The sequence below is a fragment of the Toxotes jaculatrix genome, chromosome 9 (genome assembly GCF_017976425.1).
Source record: "Toxotes jaculatrix isolate fToxJac2 chromosome 9, fToxJac2.pri, whole genome shotgun sequence".
Lineage (NCBI taxonomy): Eukaryota > Metazoa > Chordata > Actinopteri > Toxotidae > Toxotes > Toxotes jaculatrix.
Window position 1 is genome coordinate 7,656,615 of NC_054402.1, and position 22,083 is coordinate 7,678,697.

General features: G+C 40.4%; 1 protein-coding gene across 1 annotated transcript in view; it reads left to right on the plus strand.

The window, feature by feature from the left end:
• gbe1b (glucan (1,4-alpha-), branching enzyme 1b) overlaps positions 1–22,083 on the plus strand; it is a 79,402-nt gene that overhangs the window by 37,064 nt on the left and 20,255 nt on the right. The window contains exons 11-14 of the mRNA XM_041045809.1: positions 5,529–5,639; positions 5,726–5,897; positions 17,511–17,695; positions 21,232–21,362. Of these exons, the coding sequence (XP_040901743.1) occupies positions 5,529–5,639; positions 5,726–5,897; positions 17,511–17,695; positions 21,232–21,362 (599 nt within the window). The remainder of the gene's footprint in view (positions 1–5,528; positions 5,640–5,725; positions 5,898–17,510; positions 17,696–21,231; positions 21,363–22,083) is intronic.

The following is a 22,083-nucleotide window of genomic DNA, read 5'->3' on the forward strand; positions in this document are numbered from 1 at the left end:
TGGGAAAACATTGTTTATAACTGTGCAGCCATCAGGTATGGAAGTCCATAACTGCATTATGTTGAAGCCAAGTAGCACAGAGAAAATGGATGCATACCCATCCATCCATCCATCCAGAGATAAATAAAGGCTATTATATATATTTCTTGATCTGAAAATGTTTCTTTCTTGCTCCCTGTTCTGATGGCACCAGCATCCAGCTGTACAAGTTCAGACTTGTTCTCAGAAGGCTCATTTTTCAGCTTTCTTTTGGAAGAATGTTTACCTCTTCTGAAAAACATGGATAAATTTACAGTTCTCTGGATCGGTACATAACTCATAATTTATTTTCTCGGCCCCTTTGGTGTTTTCTTCAAAGTTGGTATTAATAAAAATGCCACCCATTCGTCGTCAGTATGCCACAGTGTTTTTATGAAATCAGCAAATATTACTTTCGAAAATACATTTGTAGGAAAGCAGACAGGCAGCAGGTTATCCCTGGGGATGTGTCTGTCTGTTTGGATTGGCTGGTGAATGTGGATTGTTTTGTGTCCTGTTTTACTGTGCATACGTGTGTGTGTGTGTGTGTGTGTGTGTTTAGAGTAAGCAGAGGCCCTTTCTTGTTTGATATTTGACAAAAAGCGCTGTGTGCAGAATGCCTAAAGAGGTTATCTGTTGTAAGATTCATGTAAAGCTCTGTCTTTTTATCGACTATCCCACACTCAAAGTTATATTTACTCATATTTTGGTGAAAAAGCAAAGCAAAGTGTGTGACCTCGGCACTCCATGCATCCTTTTGCGCTACAGTTTCTTGTGTTTCTCGATGGGGGAAGTCTATGCATCGTTAATCAAGTCTGTCTCTCACAGCGGTGGGTTTTACTCAGTAGCTTGGATGGAGGGAGGAGAACAGAGGGCGGGGGGGAGGGGAGAAGGGGGGTAGTCCCGGACTTGACCTTCCTCAGTGATGCTTGCACTAGCTGTGCGGCAGGCAGTGCTGTACCGCTGAGACGCAGCCTCCTCCACGGTAGCCAGAGGTTTCACAGGATTATCCTCGGGACGCCTCTGGAGAGGTTCCTGCTGCTTTTCCTTTTCAAACTATATTGCTTGCAATGCAATATTCGTTTAGATACTTTTTCTGGTTGCATTTTTTCAATTAAATTTGTTGCTTCCCTGATGAGACTTGACGCCATGTGAATCGTAAAGTTGGAGGAGAGCAAGTGAGCAGCGAAATTCATGTATTTCTGTGCAGGGAAGCATTCATATGAACATGCCTTGGTATAGCCAGTGAAGTGCACTCAGGGCTCGCCTTGCCTCCTCTCACAGAGTGTCAATTAGGGAGGGATTTGAATGGACTGAAGTGCAGCCTCCAGTGAGGTGTGTGTTGCAGAACAGGAGATGTGGAGCAGGGAGGGCAGGCGTTCAGAAAGATAGACAGAGAGACAGACAGGCAGGAAGAAACAGAAAGAAAGAGACAAAGAGCAACAGAGCTGTGAGCTTATTTATAGATTCACATGTGTGCACGAATGAATCTCTTTTGGTTCCCCGAGCAGGGCCTCACGCTGTGTTTCGTCCTCAGCATGACTGATTGATATGACTCATTTACTGGCTGCAGAAGGCTGTTAGGACCAACAGGCTGTGAAAAATTAAGATATCCTAATGAGAGGACCAGATAAGGCGCACAGCACAAGTTTGGATGATTCGATCTGATTATGACCATAAAATGCTGTCACTCCTAATGGATAATATTACAAAAGCCCTCTAATTTAACAAGCACCCTTCCCTCCAGCTACAATAGATTGAGATGTAATTGAAACAATTAGAGGCGGAGGAGGTAGAGGGCTCGCTGGTCGCAGCTTGGATAAGAGAAGGCGATGCAGCGAATTCTCCAGCATCCCTCAGCTTCTCTCAGCTCTTCAACTTGAATGACCTCTGAGTCAATTGTCCCAATTTTTGTTTCTGTTCCTCCATTTAATTGAATGAAAATATCATTCTGTGCAGCTCTCCCCTTATTAGTTTCAGGGGAAAAATCCATTTCTGGTGCTCATTCTTTGCTCTGTCCATCATACTGGAAACACTTTCAATTAACATGGCTTAATAAAATTCAAGCTGCCGGCAAGCGATGATGGACTCCAGCTTGTTTATGTAAACATGGCTTCATCGCCACCCTTTAAAGGGCGCCCACTCTCTTTGACCCTCTCGCCCAGCGTCACCCTCAGTTTGCTTCATTTAACGGCAACATTTCAGGCTCATCCGGCTTTGTTTTATTAGCTAATTGCACTCTGAGGCCTCCCTAGTATGGTGTTAACTGGCAGTGCAGGATTGAGACAGTGCAGGCTTCTTCAGTGAGGCTTTTTACAGGAGAACTGCGAGATGAGCTAAGGAGTGCCTTTCAGCTGAGTGAAGCTTCTGGCAGAGACGTTTGCGTGGGCAGAAAGTTCATTAATTTCTAAAACTGTGAAAAGATAAAGATCGGGAGGCATTAGGTTGATCCGCAGGATTGAGAGTTGTACACCTTCATTCTCTGCTCACCTCTCGGGGCGGCGCTGTATGTGTGAAGAGAGGATGTCCCCATAGCAACACAAACTCAAACACAGTTCCAGTAGACATGTTTGCAAGGACAGGAGAGGCAGGAGGCTAGGGACAGCCACCAAATGTAAAACAAGAGCTTTACACTAAACGCATCTCTGCCTCCAAGTCCTTCCCAACACCGTGTGAGGGTAGTCGAGAGGCTCTTGAATCAGTCATAGCATGTCAGTGGCAGCGAGATGACCTCATCCTGCACTGCTAGATTTTTTTTTTTATTTTTGTTCTGGCTCTGCCTAATTAATCTGGGCACTCTGGTTGGCTCCTGACAGCAGGCTTGTAAAGTAAGATTTGTGCACTGCTCATTATCATTGATGAAGTGGAGTGCCAGCGGTGCCAGGAAGCTCGGCTGGTCGGGGCTGATGTGGGTGAGCTGGTGGTAGGGAAGTCGTCAACCCAGTCACTCCTGTCTCCGCTCCGACAGTCCTGCTCCCAGATTAATTGCTCCCAGACCACTTTTGCGGTTGAATTGAATTGTAATGATTCATAAGGAAGTGTAAAGTGTCTGATTGTACGTGGATGTGGAGGCGACGGGAATGATCTCCGGGGTATATTCTGTAGATCAGGGGTGTCAAACTGTTCCACAAAGGGCCGGTGTGGCTGCAGGTTTTTGTTCCAACCAATGAAGAGCACACAGTTTGACCAATCAACTGTCTGAAGACTGAGATCAGTTGATTAAATGAGTCAAGTCTGGTGTGCTGCTGCTTGGTTGGAACAAAAACCTGCAGCCACACCGGCCCTTTGTGGAACAGGTTTGACACCTCTGCTGTAGATTCAGTTGTTTATTTTTTATATTGGAGCCAGTGGAAAAAAAAGAAACCAGCATTTAGAGGATTTATTTATTTTCAGCTGGTGTTGCATTCTACATTTAGCTGAAAGAATGAAATTCATTTTTAAGCTGTATATTACAGTTTAGTTTATTCACATATTAACTGCTTTATTGGAATATTGGTCAGGATCTCACAGACCCAGCCTGCCTTATCAAGATACTTTCCTTTTCTTTAGTGATTCAGTGATTCCTTACATATCCATTTATTGTATACTGTTTACCAAAATGTTTTCATGCTCTGAAAACTTGGCTTCAAATCGTAGGTATTTATCTATAGCATTAAATATTCATGACTTAAAAAAGAAACAATCAGAGTTAAAAAGAAACATCCTCAGGTAGTGTGTCAAGAGCAAGCAAATAAACTACATAAACAGCTTTTACTTTACATGGACTGGATTTGACCTGGTATCTTTGACAAGGGGTGAGGGCTAAGAAAAGGATGCAAATGCACGACTCGAGTACACAGGAATAAGAGGCTAAGAGCTGGTCTTCAATCCAAACAAGGTCGGTACACAGAAAGGCAGTCCAAAATCAGGCAGAGGTATCAAAATCGTAAGGCAAAGGGAAAAACTGTAAAGAGAACAAACCAGGTCAAATCACACAGGGAGTAAGACAAGGAAATAATGCTAGAACGCTTGACTATACAGACAAAGACGATCTGGCAGAGAACAAAGGGGAGACCAAGACTTAAATACACTAGGAGGCGGGGAAACAATAAGACACAGGTGCAACACATTAGGGGCGGGACAGGTAATCACTGAGGCGGGAAACAAAGGAGAACAGGAAGCGAAACTACTAAAAAGACAAAGTAATTTCAAAGTAAAACAGGAAACTAACTAAACTGGTATCGAGGAACACACAGACAAACAGGACCTGACTCAGGAGCTGGATGCGACAATCTTGGGTTGGTAAAAACAATGTGAAAGCCTGCTGGTTGACTTGTGATTTAAAAAGTGATTTAAGAGGTTGTACAAATTTTCTCAAAGGTCTTATAAGCTTCCCAGCATCAAGGGCCTGATCAGTTTTGATGTTAAACTGATGAATAGCAAGCAAGGCTTGTCTTGAGGATCTGAGGCAGCACACCAAGCTCATGGGGAGTTAAAAGGTCTGAGAATTTGTTGTACATGTAGATTATGCCTCAGGTGCCTCAAAGAGTTTTTCCGGTGGCATTGGCGCTGACTAATATGGCCACACAAGGCTAAGGTGAAGAAGAGTGAATGTGAACAGATGGTGATATATAGACTGGGAAAGCCTCTATTTAGGTGGACCAGCCAGTTCATCTCAGACATATTGATCGGCACAATTTACTCTCTTTACTCAGAGGATTATGGCTCTGTAGAGTAATATAAAGGTTTCCTGACATGTCAATCAGCTGTCACGACCAATTCCACCGAGCAGACTTCAGCCTGTCACTGAGTTGGACTTGCCAACTCCCTCACCAATCACACAGACCGCATGTCTATCACCAAGGGTTCTTGGAGGGCATAAACGCTGATTTTTGTCTTCACATTTAGGAATGATACTGATACTGTGGCTTTCTAGCATCTGTCTTGTTCACTGTGTCATCTCTGTGCCCACTGCAGTACATCTTTACTCTGCCCTGTGCCATTATTTGCTTGTGCAACTTTGAGTGATTAGGACCAGTTAGTGCAACTGCATAGCAGCACAGCGTGGGCAGAAAAGCTCATGTTGGCATGTTGTGGTGCCCCCCTCAGTTTCCTTCTGACCCCTGAAAATGACTCCTTTGGCAGGAAGTGTGCATGTAGGCAGGCCAGCGACAAGGCATCGATTCCATGGTTGGATTTATTGTTGAATCCCTCCGTTTGGATGAGAGGCTCTGACCTTGCCCATCTCAAGTGGGGAGAGCTGATGCCTTACTACCCATGGGCTGTAGTGAAGTTATTAAAAACTCCATTACCGCCATTCAAAGGTAGACATAACTCACAGTGCGGATATAGAGATGTCAAAACAGAGATTGATCTGAGAAAGAAGTGTAACCCAGAGAAAACTTAAGAAAGGTAGAAAGACTGCCAGAACTGAAATACTGAGCTTCAGACATCAGTCAGAGCCCGACTGGATCTCTCAGCTACACATCTATCATTCCCTTTTTCAATAACCCCTCTCTGTCACTGTGTAGATCCTGAAGGAGTTAAAGGATGAAGACTGGAGCATAGGCAATATTGTCTACACACTGATCAACAGGCGCTACGGAGAGAAATGCATAGCCTATGCAGAAAGTCATGATCAGGTTGGCCATTTTCTACATGATCCTATTTTACAGTGTCAATAGAGTCTGCCTTATCTCAGTGTGAATAATAAAGCCTACCCTTCCAGGCTCTGGTTGGGGATAAGACTCTGGCCTTCTGGTTGATGGACAAGGAGATGTACACCAACATGAGCTCCCTGATTCCCATGACACCCATCATTGACCGCGGCATGCAACTGCATAAGATGATTCGTCTCCTCTCTCATAGTCTGGGTGGAGAAGGTTACCTCAACTTCATGGGTGAGTCATCATGGCAACACACAGAGAATCTAACACTACAGTTGCATATACATTGAATTACACTGTATACCAGAATAAATGACATTAAGCCGTCATTTAGAAATGATAGTATTACCCTTGCTATCTGCCATTCAATAAGATCCTGTTTTTTTGATGGCATCCTATGGTATATTTTAGAGTTGAAACAATTATAATAAGCCAGTACTAATTTCAGTCACCTAGCATGGAGAATGTCAGGCCTTTCTTTGTTTCTCTCAGGTGTGAGGATTTTTTCTGGTTTGCATCACTGAAAATTAAAGGATGAAATTTGATGTCTTTGGCTTTAAGAAATTGTGATGATACACATCTCATAGCGTAAACAACTACTCGATAAATTGAAAAGAATAACTGACAGATTAATCTGTAATGAAAATAACTGTTTGTTGCATCCTTAATATACTGTAGACATGTAAATGTGTATTATACAAATTCCAATTCAAAATTCACATCATGTGTTCATGTATCATATTACATATAAAACAATCCAATTACATTTCATGTCATATGCTGTCACATAATCATTTGATTAGGCCATATTATTATATAATCTTGCCATGCCTGCATGGTTAAGGTGGCATTGAAATGCTGAACAATCACAAGGCGAGAGAGGTCATAATTATGAGGCAGTGTCCTTCTGTTTGGTTTATATTTTAATAAAAGAGATGAGGGGAATCATTTCCAATCCCTCTCCTGTGCTGTATTCTTCCTGAATTTGAACTTCTCCCCTCAGGCAGACACAACAATGCTTAAGTGTTCACCGAACAGATATAAACACGCATTTATTCTCCTGTCCATCCCAGTCCTCCACAGGCAACAGGCAGAAACAGGCTTCACTATAAATATTTAATTGATAAGCTATCCCTACTGTGTTCATTTGCGCTACTGTTAGAGGTGTTATCTTATGTGTTGTGGTGTCATTTGTTTTTGTACAAATCATTATGTCATTTTGTGTTTTTTCGCTTCAGGATAAGACTGAAAAACAGATTTTACCTTTGCAATAATAAACATATTCCAATTCAACATAAAGGCTTAAAATAGCTTGACATAGCCCTTGTTAATTATTTTCCATTTGGGGTAAAGTGCTTAGTTATTAGATTTGTTATATTTCTTTCATGGAATATATCTCTGGAGTAGCTCACCACCAATGAGTCAAGGCTGATGATAAGCATCAAAGAATTCTTTTGAAGTGGGGTTGACATTAATACTTACTTTCCAGAGCTGATGGTGAAAAACAGGACAAAAGCTGCCTGAGATCAGATAGGTTCTTTTTTTTTTGGAAATGGATCCAATTCTCAGTCTCTGTTGAGATGCTTTTCATTTTCAACAGATCATCTGAGCTACGACATGGCTTCATCGAAGCCTGCTGGTCAAGATAATAAAGTGATAATTAATGACGATGGAAGTTGACCTTGGTTGAAGGGAACATGTTTCCTTGCATGTGCTGCTCTCTGGCTTAATGTAAATACAGCCTACACTTGTGATCCACAGCATTTTAGCTCCACCTGGTGACTAGGCGATCTGGTCAAGCTCTGAGTCCAAACAGTCAAAATATTTCCTCAGTGCCTGTGCTGGATTCATTATCACCCAGTATTCACTGCAATGTCCAGTCTTACTTGAAGAAAGAAGAGAATGAAACACCCGGTGAATTTCTGCTAAGTGGGCTGATGTGTGGGGGAAAAGAAGCACAATCAAAGCAGCTGTTCTCGATAGACAATCATAACAGGGCAGCTCATAATGAACAGGATGTCAGAGAATTGACCCCATGTGGGCAGTTGAAGGACAGTTGATAATAATTATATCTGATTCTCCGTATAAGTATAGCTAAAAGGCACACTCTGCTGTACTCTTGGTGCTTTGTCTCCCATGGATTTTTGTGCCACATTTACTCTCAGCCAATCAGTGCAGCAGCAGAATCATCAGGAGTTGGTGCAGTGGGTGAAAAACAATACTTGAAAAGTCAATTTGACAATGATTTCATGAAGTCAGTCAATCATCTTTTGTTAAAAAAGAAAAAGAGACTTAGGTGGATTGCTCACTTACAGTATTAGCATCAACCCATACAATTTTTGCACCTATACGGCATTAAAAGGACAATCTACGAGTGTTATGTTGCAGATGATGACTGATTTAGGCAGCACCCTGTTATTATCAGTTTTACTGCAGGAACTTATGGATAGTACGTCACATATGTGACTGTCCTCCATTCCCTCAGTTATTCTCTTTTTTCACAAGGTTTATGAGGATCTGGAAGGCTTTTTATTGGAGATAGTTATGCACTTCAATTGTGATCGTTATTGAAAAAGACAGAAGTGGCTTTTCCATTTTTACTTTTGAGTAAATCTTTTATGTATCAGTTAATTTATCAGTTTTTGTACGTGTTGTGCCATAGGTTTGGAGAAATGGCAAACTCTTCTGTAGTAGCAACAGAGTTGTTCTAAAGAACAGGAAGAGTCCCCTAGTAAAGTTAAATAAAATCAACCCTTTTCAAAATGATTACTCACTAACAATTACGCTTATTCTGATCCATTTCCTTAAATCAGAGTTTGCAGAATTACTCAGACAAATAAGGCAAACTTGATTCAAACTTTAATTTACCCCATTCTGTCAAGTAATCCTCAGTGTTTTGAAGAGTAGAGATATGGAAAGGAGACCAGTGTTACAGAGGCAGGGAAAGGAATACGTTCTCTTTTGAGAACTGCTGTCTGGCTGACTAAAAGAATGGTGCCATCATCTTTTGATAACAGTAATAATGGATGAAAGTTAAAAGTTTTTTTTCTGAAGAACAGAAAATCTGGGAACAGAAAAAAAAAAGTTTCAAAATCTACAAAGACGCACTGCACCGAAGTTCCTCCCTGGGAAGTTTTCAAAGTTCAGGCCATCGGGTGGGCAAGCAGTAGGGAAATGCTCAAGAAAAGAAAAAAAGAAAATCAAGTAAATCCGAGATGACATGCCGTGTCAATGGATCAATGACAAGAGAGTCATTTAGCTAGTGCTGAGCAAGAGCAAATTGTTTGAGCAAGCAAATCAATTTGAAGTGCCTAGCCCAGAAAAACCCATTTATTTACTCATGACCAATAGCAAACACCACACAGCAAGAGGACAGAGGGAACGTTCGTATTTGAGATGCTGAGAGATGGATACTGTAAAGGATGTTGGAGTGTCAATGACATTAAAGCGCCAAGTGGCGTGGCAGTAATGAAACGCCTCAGTGGTTTTATCATTACATCGGCAGGGACAGAATAGAACCGCTCGCACTTCCTGACTTTCAGGGCTCACAGAGACTTAAGATAACCTTGCAGATTTACAGTCTAAATTATTGAGCTAAAAACTTCTCCCAGCACTCTGTATTCATGGGGTGCTACAATGCAACAGGCAACCATTATACTGTGGCCCTGGACAATGAATTGAAAACCAGTGCTTCCTCTCTCATACATTTCAAATAGATAATCTCACTGAGAGCAAACTGTGCTTTCAGTCATGTTGCTTTGGATGCATGTGCCAATGCCACTTCTGCTGCTGGACCAATAACGCATATTTAATGTGCAAACTGGGAGCATATATTAACAAGGTAACAAGAAATCAATCCAGCAAGTGTAAATAAACATTGCATTACATCTTTATCTTTTTTCTTTTGTTTTTGTTTTTTTTCTTTTTTTTTTGGACTGCATCTAAAACCTTCCGTGACTCTCGCCTTCCCATCCCCTCTGACTCCCTCATTGATCTTCCTTTACCAGAACCTCTCCAATGAAAAACACATTGATCCTTGGCTTCTTCTTGTGCTGCTAATTACTGAGGGGACTGTGTCACTATCAGGCCCTTATCTGATGCAGGGTTGTGTAGAGGAGTAATGGGATGTGCCAGCTGAAAAGCTGTCTGACATAACCCTGTGTAAACATGGCTGCCCCTCATTAATCATATCATTATTGAACCATTACAAATTTAAACATCAACATCATCAAACACACTTTTAGTTTAGTTTGTCAAAGTAAAATCTTGTGCAAAATCTTTGTGCAGCCTTGAAAAGAAAAATATTTTTAGATTGTTTTAACCATAATTTTTACTTAACTCCAGCAAGGCAACATTCAATCTGATTTTTCATTTTTACTTGTTGCTTTTCCTTGAATTTCAACATTTTTTTTCTTTTTGTGACACTAAGTCTAAAGTCTACTGACTTTTAACTGACTTTTTGCTAGCATGCTCACAATGAAAATACCAAAATGCTGATGTTAGGTCTAATGTTTACTAGTTTAGAGTGTTAGTATACTAACATTTGCTAATTAGCACTCAACACAAGGTAAAGATAGCGATGACATCACCATCCCTAGAGCCGTGCCACTGGCGTTGCTAATAAAAAGCCTGACTTGTTTTTCCTCTGAAAGGATAACTGTGGATTGTTACAATTTGGGCTTTTACTTGTATAGTTTCATAGTTTTCAGTCATTATAGCATCAAACTTATTTCTCAGATCAAAACAGTAACATCACTAAAAAGAACTCTGGTGGAACAAGAAACATGAGCAGTCGGATCATACAGGTTCAAAACAAACCCCCAGGTTAGCCAAACTTGTTTGGAAGAGAAACAAACAACAAACAGAAAAACTAAAAGCCAAACTGTTCTATGTAAATTTGCTGGGTAAACTGCGACCTGCCCATACTTACTGGAGTAATGACTTATGCATAGTTTGTCTTTACAGCTTTCCTCTAAATACAGTGGCTTAGATCATCTGGCTAAACAGTTGGCTTGTTTACAACCTGTCTGATCTTCTAACTCCTTTTGTGTTTTGCCCCATCTGATGTTATTGTAGTCAGACATTGTAAAATGTTTAACTTTGTCTTTGACAGACTTTAATTATCCTTTAATGATGTTTTTAAAAAACAGTCCTTTTTATATTTCTATTTCAGATATTTTATTTTATTTCATATAACACTGCAGCAGATATATTATGAGACACAAATGATGATTTTATTTATGTGTGTTTTGGGGTGGGAATTCATCACATTTCATTCTCGTACAGAATGTGCTATCTGGTTTATTTCAGCTGTGAGGAGGCAGAGGAAGGTGATTATCATGGTGATTAATGCAGGCATATGGGAGGAACATTGCCGTGTTATCGTAGAGGAGAAGGAAATGATTACCTAATGGAGGTGTGTCCAATGTGTTTCTTTAAAGCTGAAATGAAAAGATGAGTCAAAGGCTTCCATGGGTTACTGAATCAACCTGTGCAGGAAATCAATCATCTCCACTAGACTTTGTAAAATAATAACACTGGAAAACTGAAAGTAAATACAGGCAAAAGAGGCCGGTGCACTAACACCATTAATGAAGTGTAGCTCTTTTAAAAGCTTTTATCAAAGCGGCGTCCTGTATCTGGGCTCGCTGTCTTGGATAGAAATTAGCAGACAGGCTGGCCATGTTTTTCTCTAACTCCTGTGTTTTTGCGCATGCACTTGCGCATGTTTCGTTGAATTTACTCAATTTTAATGTTGAAAGTGGTTGCATGCAATACACTCATCTAAATCTAGACATATTTTTTAAGCTGCCTGTACTTAATAGGAAAGAGTAACAAGTACTCAGAATTTTTGTGCTGAAACTGCTTATATAATTTATTTGAAATTACTCAAAAATATTAAGTACAGTCAACTTAAAAAAATATGTCGAGATTTAGATGAATGTATGCAACCACTTTCAATATTAAAATTGAGTAAATTCAACAAAACATTTTTTCAGTGTGTGTGTGTATTTGTGTCTCTACATGTGTACATGCCCTCTCTTCTTCCATATATCACACATGTTATCACAGAGCAACTGGATGATAAGGAACAGCTTAATGCTGAGTGCTCATTAATGGAGAGGTCCACACATAAACATTTCCACACAGTAAAGTTGTTGTGTGGTGGTGGTCTTACTTGTGCAGGTCAAGTGTAGGCCAGTAGATGAAATCATGTCACGCTGAAATATTTTGAGTAGTGTGGAGAAACGGTTTCTTACGCTCATTATTTAGCCCTCTCTGTTTTCACGCCTGTAGTTCACCTCCTTCACTGAAGTAGAGGAAAAAAATGGTCCATTGTTTCCCTTTGGTTCTAGTCCATGTAGAGTGTCTGTGACCTATTCTGCATCATCAGCGCTCCATGGGCCCACAGGGGTAAATCAAAACAAAATTAATTTCAGTGACCGACAGCATGTGACACTGTGCTCACCGGCGCTTGAAGTCTTCACTTATTTTCCCTGGTGTTCACAAAAAAAAGCTCACACAGAGAAATAAGAGAAACAGTTGTTCATGAGCAGCAGTTCAGACAACGCGATTCTATTTGTCATAAATAATGACAAAAGGCTACAGACAGCCGACCGATATGGGCCATCTAATAGTACAATATTACTGGGGAGCTTGTTGCCATCATTGGCAGAGGAATGGATACCTATGACCACTCAGGCTGATCAATGTGGACCTACAGCAGAACAACAGAAACTTTATCTTTTTAGGTGGTTGTGGAGCAATATTTTGGTCCAAGCCAAATGTGGGCCACAGATGTCAATCAAACTCCAAACTTGCAAGATTCCTGCCATTTAAATTCAAGAGAAGGCAAACTGCTTTTCCACAGATTTAATACTTTACTTTATTCCTTTGCAGGTATGAGTAGCTTCACATCCTTTGTGCATTGCATTTAGGAACAAATGGGTTTATAAACAGCATGCTCACAAATCAAGCAGATTTTGTATGCACACTAACATCTCTGATAATGTGTAATTTTGTCAACGAGAATGCACAACATACTCAAAACTTGCTTTGAACTGAGACATCTACAATTGGATAGACTCAGCTGTTTTATACACATGGCACATAGTTAAATGTCTGTGTAATTCATTTGTAGCTTGGAGATGTGATGTTTGTAGTATTCATGGATCTGTTGACAATTGTAATGTGAAGAATAGCAGCCTTTTTGATGGCTTTTTGGCAGTCTGAAGTCTGCATTACATGCCGCTGCAGTGATCATTTTCTCACTTTTTCCTCACCAGAAAAATGTACAATGCTTTTGTGGTTGCTCTCATTACCACCACCTACACATACTGTATGCAATACAGTGCAACACAGAGAGCCCTTCTCCCTAGGGTGTGTCGAAAGTTTTTTTTGTGTCGAATTCTGGGAAATGTAGGAACTCAAAAGTATTGTAGATGTTGACCAGCCAGGCTGAGAACGGATTCACCAAAATAGTAAATTATGCATTGAACATCACATATTGATGTCTGACAGTGAAAGAGTACCTGAATGTGGATTTTTTTTTTCTCCTGGAGGCTGAGGTCCCTGAGGTAATCATTCTTAGGTGCCACTTAAAGGGAGGAGCCTCTAACACAGCATTTGAGAGTATTCTTTTATGCCATTGCTCCCTCTTGACATGTCTTGATATCATGTGAAGGCTACCTGAGTCCAGAGAATACTGTGACTGCCTTTGTAAAATTAAAAAAAGGAAGGCTGTCAAATTGTAGCACGTCTTTCATTTCATTCATCTTTCATTCGGCACAATCCTTTGTTCCTCGGTTGCCTTTTCAAGTGGGTTGAGAATGTAGACAGCGTGTAGTTTTCTGTTGTAAATCTAGTTCTGTGATTGCAAGTGGAGCCCTCAAATCAGGCCCTGTAAACCTGTAGTCATTCCTTTCCCCTGTTTATCACACTTGTGCATGTATGTCCTTAGCCAATGAGCTTATTTAAATATATAGGGGTATCCTTAATGTAGGGTAGCAGTGATAGGACTCGTTGAAATACATGCTGGTGGAGGGTAAATTGTTACTTTGCTGTCATGTTCTTGACTTTTGTCATCTAAAAACTACTTACACTGTTTGAAATAACCAGACCTCATCGTCTGCATTAAATTGTGACTGACTGTAGAGCATTCTACAAAAATCAGTCAGGATGGGGAATGCCTGCTCTGGCCCAAATATTATACATGTGGCAGAGAAAGTCTAGCAATATTGTAAAACGGTCACATAGTAAGTCTCCAAACTCCTGATATTCAGTATGAAGCACAGACTTTCTGTTGCGCTACTGCATACAAAGCCCACCAGTGCCTGAGCTTGTCCAACTCAGTGCTGCTGGCACCTGATTCCTTTCCGCATTCCCCAGTTTTGTTCCGAAGGGTGGATTGTCCGGGGGTAGCTTAGATCTAACATTATTTTGTATTGTGCAATTCAAGGCTTTCAGTTCAATACACATTAATAATCAAACAATTCACGATATGTTTTGTTCAAACTGTGTTGAACAGGAGAGTGGTGTGGGTGTTGAGCGAGGGAGGGAGGGTGATTTGGACAGCTGAGGAAGGTGCTTGAAATGGGTTTTTTCTTCCTTGAGGCTCTGAAGACACCAGATATTTGGGGAGATTGACACTTTAGACAGTCCCCCTAGTGGCAGCACAGCACTCATGAGAACTTCATTGTCTCTTTGCTTCAGGGCAGTCATGCCTACTCGACATATCACCTGCCACCTGTGGTCAAGGCCATGACACAGCCCACAGCGGCTGTAACATCCATGGTGAAATTGCTCATTTGCCCTGCTGAGACAGATGCAAAAAAACAGCTCTGTCAAAGATGGGAGCCTCCTGCCATGACACACACACATAACACACTCATAGACTTAGAATAGAATTTTTTTAGGCAATGGGGTGATGAAAACTGGCTTGGAGGTGCCCTCTAGAAAAACTGAGGAGGGCCACAAGGGTGAAGCTTACTGCTGATGTTCTTTGACACAGACTTCAAAAGACTAGGAAAGTCTCACGGAGCTTGCTCACCTGACTCACTAACATCCAGTGTGAGAAGGACAAGAAGGCGTTGTCTTCAGTACTGCTGAGAAGTGTGGAGTTGTCTTTATCTCCCAAGGGAAGCCACAGCGAGGAAGGATCTGTGGAGGGACAGAGGGCCACCCTATAGTACAGAATGGATCACTGTGATTTTACTGGAATGTCATCCATAGTGGTTATATATAGCAGCTACAGCACTGCTGTCTTCTTGTCATCTGACAACAAAAGCCATTTGATCCATACACTGGTGGATGATCCTAATGGCAGCATTCTCAGCACTGAGGTGACACTGGTGAGCAAACCTGGACAGGAGTATAGAAAAGCAGACGTGAAGCAGCATCATTGCTACTCTTACCCAAGCTCCAGTAGAGTTGGACAAACTCTTTCTGACTGGCTGAGCACACCCAGTGCAGACACATTTCAGTCTGTAACAATGTAGAGCAGCTATTTCTAGGAAGGGAGGATGAAGCAGAACTTCAGTACATCAGCTGATCTTTTTATTCAACAAAAATGAATCAAGGTGATCCCACCATATGTTTCCAAAGCCATCCAAAGCCTCATTTACATGTACAGTTACACTACACTATATTTACTAGAAATTTAGCTCCTACGAGACATACCAATGTTTCAGCAATGTGGTGTTCCTACCTCAGAGAATTTATGTCATAGCTTTCATTTGTTTTTGTTTTTTTGTGATTTGTGACCATCATATGTTGAAAATTATCAAACACGTTGGTGTAAAATTTAATGTTGAGGAAGAAACTTAATAATTCTGGTGATCTTTTGACCTTCCCTCTAGCACAACAATAAGTGCAAACAATTTAATGGTCAACACATCTCAAAATCAAAACAAATGTTACTAATAAGTAGAATTGATTTTGCTGACCTTATGACCTTTACTGTAGCACCATCATTACAGAACACTTGCAAATTATAAATACGTATATATCAGGGCCTGTTACTAATACAGACACAAAATTCGCTGTTCTTATTTATTTTCACAGGATTTCAGACAGGTGAATTACTTGTTTGCAACCTCATATCTCCATAAACTTATATATGATATTATTAATTATTGAGACAGGTTACAATTTTGTTGGAGGGTGCCGTGTTGATGTGGAGCCACTGTGATGAGAGAAACAAACAAAAATAAATAAAATTTGTAAGTGGTCTATAAATGTTGCCTATAAATGCCTTTTTATAATTTTATATTAATAGTTTGCCATTGACTAAAATTTTATTAGAATTTAATATTTAAGCTTATTCAGCATTAAAATGTAGTGAATAAACAGTTTGACTTATTTACTTAGAGAAAACCATGCCCATGCAATATACAATGTGTGACTTTTTTCACAAGCCTGTAACTAAATACAGTATAGGTCCTGTGCTCGGTGAGATTATTTGCACTTGAAAGATTAATATGGGAATTTCAGATGCACAATGAATGTGTAGTGTACTCATTCCTTGTGTGGTGTGCAGGGTAGTTTGAGGAGTAATTCTCTCCTTTACATTTCAAGTTCAGCTGTGTGGGAGGCTTGTTTTTCATGCAGATGTCACAAGAAAAGTCTCTCTCTCTCTCTCTCTCTCTCTCTCTCTCTCTCTCTCTCTCTCTCTCTCTCTCTCTCTCTCGCTCTCTTTCTGTGTGTGTGAGTGTGTGTGTGCCTGTCTTTGCTGCCCTAATTCCTAGGCAAGTGCTGCAGTGGGCTGCTGCTGGCAGTCCATGCCTTATTGTTTGGTACTTCTTTAACACCTACATAATGTATTTCATTAGAATCTGCTGTCACTCCCTGTCCGTTCCACTTCATCCCATCACTCTGAGTTTTTCTTTTTTTTTTTTTTTTAAGGAGGTGGGGGCTCTTAGCACCAAATAAACAACTGGCCTCTATTCTGTTGTCATGCATCTTCCTCTGTGTCTTGTCTGTGTATTTCTTCCTCTGCCGGGAATTCAATTATCCCGGCTGTTGTTTTATGATGTTGTCGTGACATCCGATGACGGATTCATTATCTCATCTCCTGGCATGACAGCATCACAGCAACAGGACCACTTCTGCAGTATGCATTCAGCTTTACATTTGGACTGTGTAACTCCGTCTGCACCAGCGATGCCTGTCTTAAGTCTTCGTGAAGGAATATGAACTATCTTCTGGAGTAGTTACATCAAAACCACAGTAGTTGTGGTGGTTGTTAGGTGGCAGAAGGATTCAGAAAATGTTTTCATAAATGTGAGTTAATCAGCAACAAAGAGAGATCTCTTGCAGAATTCCCAGTTTTGTGCTTATTTGTGTATAGTTCTATACAGTTTGTCCTCATTTCCAGCTCTGACTTGAAGTTTGCTCTCTGTTATGGAAAAATAATATATAAATTTATCCCGGTGAATTATTTTTGCATATATTTGTTGAAAAAGTGGGACTCAAATAAAAGCTATAGGATTTATTTGCAGTGTTTTTACTTGTGTTGGCTTCTCTTTTTAAAGTTTTTGTTCATGAAAGGACAGGTTCCTCTGTGACAGGAAGGTTGGTGCACTGTAGTTGGTGAAACTGCTGCAAGAGCTTGTGGCTCTGTTTTAATATGGAAAGTATCATGCTCTGCTGGGGTTATAAAAAGGTCGCAGACTGTCGCTGACTCTGGTATCTTTGATCTCTGTCTCTTTTTTTTTTGTCTTGTTAAAATTGCACAAAACCTGAAATGAACCTCATATAGCGCAGCTCGATAGAGTATGCTAATTCATGGAGACTGTGTTCCTTTCCCTTCATTATGTACATTCTTTAATAACACTCTCTGTGTTGCAGGGAATGAGTTTGGCCATCCTGAGTGGCTGGATTTCCCCAGAGAGGGGAACAATCAGAGTTACCACTATGCCCGGCGGCAGTTTAACCTAGTGGATATGGATCACCTCCGCTACTGTCAGCTGTACGCCTTTGACCGGGACATGAACCGTACCGAAGACAAGTATGGCTGGCTGGCTGCCCCACCTGTAAGGACATCAAACGCTCACTGTACAGTAGGCTTTTCTTTATGCAGACAATCTCAATGACAAAGTCACATGAAAATATATTGTCACAGCACCATTTTTAGTTACATATAGAATATTTCGTAATTTCTAGTGTCACAGCCATTGTCATATAAGATTTTTTTAAACAGTAAATGTATTCTTAAACCATCATCTTCTCACACTTGTACAGTTTCAAAATTGGGGAGTACAGTAGGTGCTTTAGTACTGAACTCAGGCAGGAGATAAATGTACCATTATGAGAGTTCATTTTGGAAAATGTCTTGTTTCTCTGGCTTCTGTCAAGGTGAACAGTAATAAATTTCACTCTCATCTGCTTTTCTCTTCGCCTGCTGTTGAAGCCTATGGGAGAAAAAATTATGTTTTTCTCTTGAGGGGCTGGTAGCAAAGTAATGGGATAATGCAAATGGAGAGGGTGGATAAATTGACAGGGATTAGAAGTAACTCCCTGTAATTGATTCAAAAATACCCTCCCTCACATCCCCAGGAATCAGTTTTCAGATTAGAACTACTACACCTCGCTGCCTTACACTCTGACCTGCATATTTCTCCTTACAGAAAGACAAATGCAGCTGAGTAGGAAATGTATCAGTGAGCATAATTAGAGACATGTCTGGTTCACAAGGATAATTTTGGCATATTGGTCTATCAATCAGAAGTGTGTTCTGACTTACTGGAGCCTCTTACACCTTTTACAACTGGATGAAACAGAGCTTTGGAGGAAAGGCAAAGGAAAAGCAGAGCCTGGCTGGTTTCTCTACTCTTTGGGGGAATGGGAGGGAATGCTGATCCCAAAGGATGTTATTGGCAGGGAAGCTGCATACATTTGGCACCAGTGCCGACCTGCCACACATTGGGTGCTGTTTTTTCTTGGCTGTTTCTATGGGTTTTCTATGTGAAACCGCACAGTAGATGACAGCTCTGTAATATATACTTAAGACATCATCTAATTGTGTTCTTTCTTTGATTTATAACCCCAAATCATGAATGAAATATTTCTGTAAGATCATTTAATGGCATTCTAATGGTTGCCAATAAGTTGAAATATGTGTAAAGCTCTGTGCAGCTGTGATGTGTAGGGAGCAGGAAGCCCATCCATCACAAGGATCATTTCTTAATTTCTAACCCTGTTGAAGTGTTCTCGAGTACAACATCAAATTAGGGCAGCAGCAACCTCTTATGGACGTCCGGAGAGGATGTGCATGCAATTAGTTCTCATGTTTTCTTTTGCTATGATCATAAAATAACAGATTTTGTTTTTGATCATACACGATAAAAACGTCAGACGTTACACTAAGCTGCCAAATAATTGTCCTGTGGTGATCAGAAAGGTTTTGACTGATTGTTGTCAATATTTCAAAAAATGTATTTATGTCGAGATCACTGAAAACAGTTTTCAAGTGATCCTGTAAAAAAAAAAGTTTTCTTTGTCTCAATACAACAAGCTTGTTGTCTTGAATTCTTGAAATGTAATCATGTAAAACAGATATTAAAAAAGATATTAAGTACGTGATCTGAAAACAAAACAGACATATATATATATTAAATCAGTTCTATGGTTTTCTTTAGCTTTCCCTGTGCTCCAGTCTCTGTCCTCAGAAGCAGCTGAGACAAAAAGAAATTCTCATTCAGGGATTGATACAATATCACAAAAAGACTCTGTAGAACTCACAGATAACGCCAATAACTGCTCAGAGATTCTGCTGTAATAACCAGATGAGTCTGAATCCTCTGTACAGCTTATCAATGACATTGCCAAGGTAGTCGTGCTTAGTGGGAATATTCTACAGCTCGGTTCAATATTTCACTGTGGTGGGAAGGATCCAAGGGCACTCTGTAGTTAAAATGAGAAGCAGAAGAGGATCTGTCAGCAGTTCTCCCTGTTGTCCCAGGTATAAGTGAACTAAGCAGACTTTGCTTAAAAGTGTGATTTTGTGCCCGTCTCTGTGAAGATGAGCAGCTGTGAGCTTCAAAAGGCCAAACTCTGGACGTGAATTGAAGCTCCTGCTAGTGCAGAGATAGCATCACTTGAGGTGTTCCACTCTGATGAAATGTAAATAAATCACATTAGCAAGTGGACTATGGCATTCATTTAAGTCTGTATTTTCTAATAATGCAATAATAATTATATCTATCTTTATAGTAGTAAAAGCAGTCTGTGAAAGTTAAATTAAAAAATGCATCTTGGGAGATCTTTGGATTTACCTAGCACCACTTATGACTCAAGCACTTCATACATTATGCTATAATTTAGTCACACAGTGTTTCCTTAGAAAACCTTAGGGGAAAAACATTATTTTTGACCTCTTATCTAGCAGGAAGTTACATCTTCAAATTTATTTTCAATGTCTCCTATCTCCCTGGAAACATAAAATGTTTTCCCGGGGCAAAACCAACGTTTAAATCCAATTTTTCCACCAAATGTGCTGCACCTGCACCTGACTGAACTTAAGTTCCAGTGAAGAAAAGAGCAGAGAGGAGGGTCACAGTTTGTGGAAATACTGACTTTGAACAGTGGTTTCACAGAAATATTTCAGTTCGGAGTGCTGAGGTCACAAATGGGGGCCACTGTAGGGATTTACCCTGCTCTCATTGCCTGGCCAAGTGTCACCCTAAAACTGTTGTTTCAGTTCAGCATGATGCTGCAGGCAGTGACAGAAACAGAAGCCTAACAGATTCTTAGACCTAGTGTCAAATGAGAAGATGGTGCAAACATATAAGGCCAGCATATTTTTAGATCTCAGGGAGACATTTTTCATGTTGCACACTTGAAAATTATTAGATAATAATAATTTGAATGTTTACGAAAACAGCAACAGATTGTGAATATGATGAGAATGATTTAATGATTACCATCGAGTCTGCTGATTGCATTTACATTTATTTATTTATATGTAAGAATGCCTATTTACTTTATATGTTTTTTGGCTCCCAACTTAATGGATGCAGGTTATATTTTTTTTTCCAGTGCTAAAACAGTCACTGCCAGCCAGAGGAGCCTGGCATTACTCCACATTTGTGGACTTCTCATGTAGAAATTGACCCGGTAAAACACTCCAGACTGTCAGCTCATTCCTCAACCACCATCCTCTATGCCTGTCCAGTTGCAGGGGTCCTTATCTTCTCATTCAGCCGTGAATATGCTGCCCTGAAATTGGCTTGGGGAACAAGGCACTAAAAATAGGGGGTTGGGTGACATTGATAATCTCTGCTAATGACACGTTAACAGTAGCTCGCTCCACAGGAGAGTGGCGGCTTTATCATGTGCAGCTGTCTAGAGCTGACAGTGTGTGCCTTGCACTACCCTGGGCCACTGCTTTCTGCTGATGAGTGCCACCTGAAATTTGATGTGGGAATGTTACTCAGTCTTTTTGGAAATGTGTAGTCCACTGATATAATGTGCCTCATTATAACTCTCTAAATCCAAGATGAGAAAGGTAATGACTATTCATGAAGAACTATTTTATTAGCTTTTCTTTTCTCTCCCTTTCCCCCTCCAGGCCTTTGTCAGCACCAAGCATGAAGGGGACAAGGTCATTGTGTTTGACAGAGCAAATGTGCTCTTTATCTTCAACTTCCACCCCAGTAAGAGCTTCCAGGACTACAGGGTGGGTGTAGAAGTTCCAGGAAAGTATCCTTTTAGCCTTCATCTGTCATGTCACTGCTTGTTTCCTTTAAATCTTCAGACATTGGCTTTCCTCTGTCACGCTACAGTGCACGCTCGCAGTGCCTCTCAGAGTAATGATGTCTTTGTTAGTTATTTCTTTTATACAATAACATGACTAATCTTTTTGAGCTTGACAAAATCACTAACAACCAAAACAGTAAATGTGTGTTAAAAGGGGCAGAAAGGAGACAGCCATTGGAAAGATGGTCCAATGATCTTGGCACAGAGAGTCTTTGAAGGTTTTTTGGGAAGGCACCCATCTGTGGGCCTGATTGAGATACTGTAGGTCAAGAACTATTTAGTGCAGACACAGTGCCCCCCACCCCCCCAGTATAAAAACTGAAATTTTTCATCTAGCACAATCAGCATGTCCAGATTTCTGCTTTTACAACTCTATGGCAATAAGCATGTCAAGCTTTGACTATGCAGACATTACTTGTTAGTAGCATCAGTATATTGATAGTTTTGGTTTTTTATGAGATTCATAGACAACAAATAAAATACGGGAATTAAAAATGTAGAAAATTACCCTGTTAGAGCACAACACACCAGCTGCTTTAGGATATGCTGCTCCCCTCTTTTCCAGCACTGATGTGCGTCAGCTTTCCAGGTAAGCACTAATTTCATTACGCGACCATTGTGTGTGTTTCACATTAGTCCTGTTATTGTATATTTCAGAGTAAAA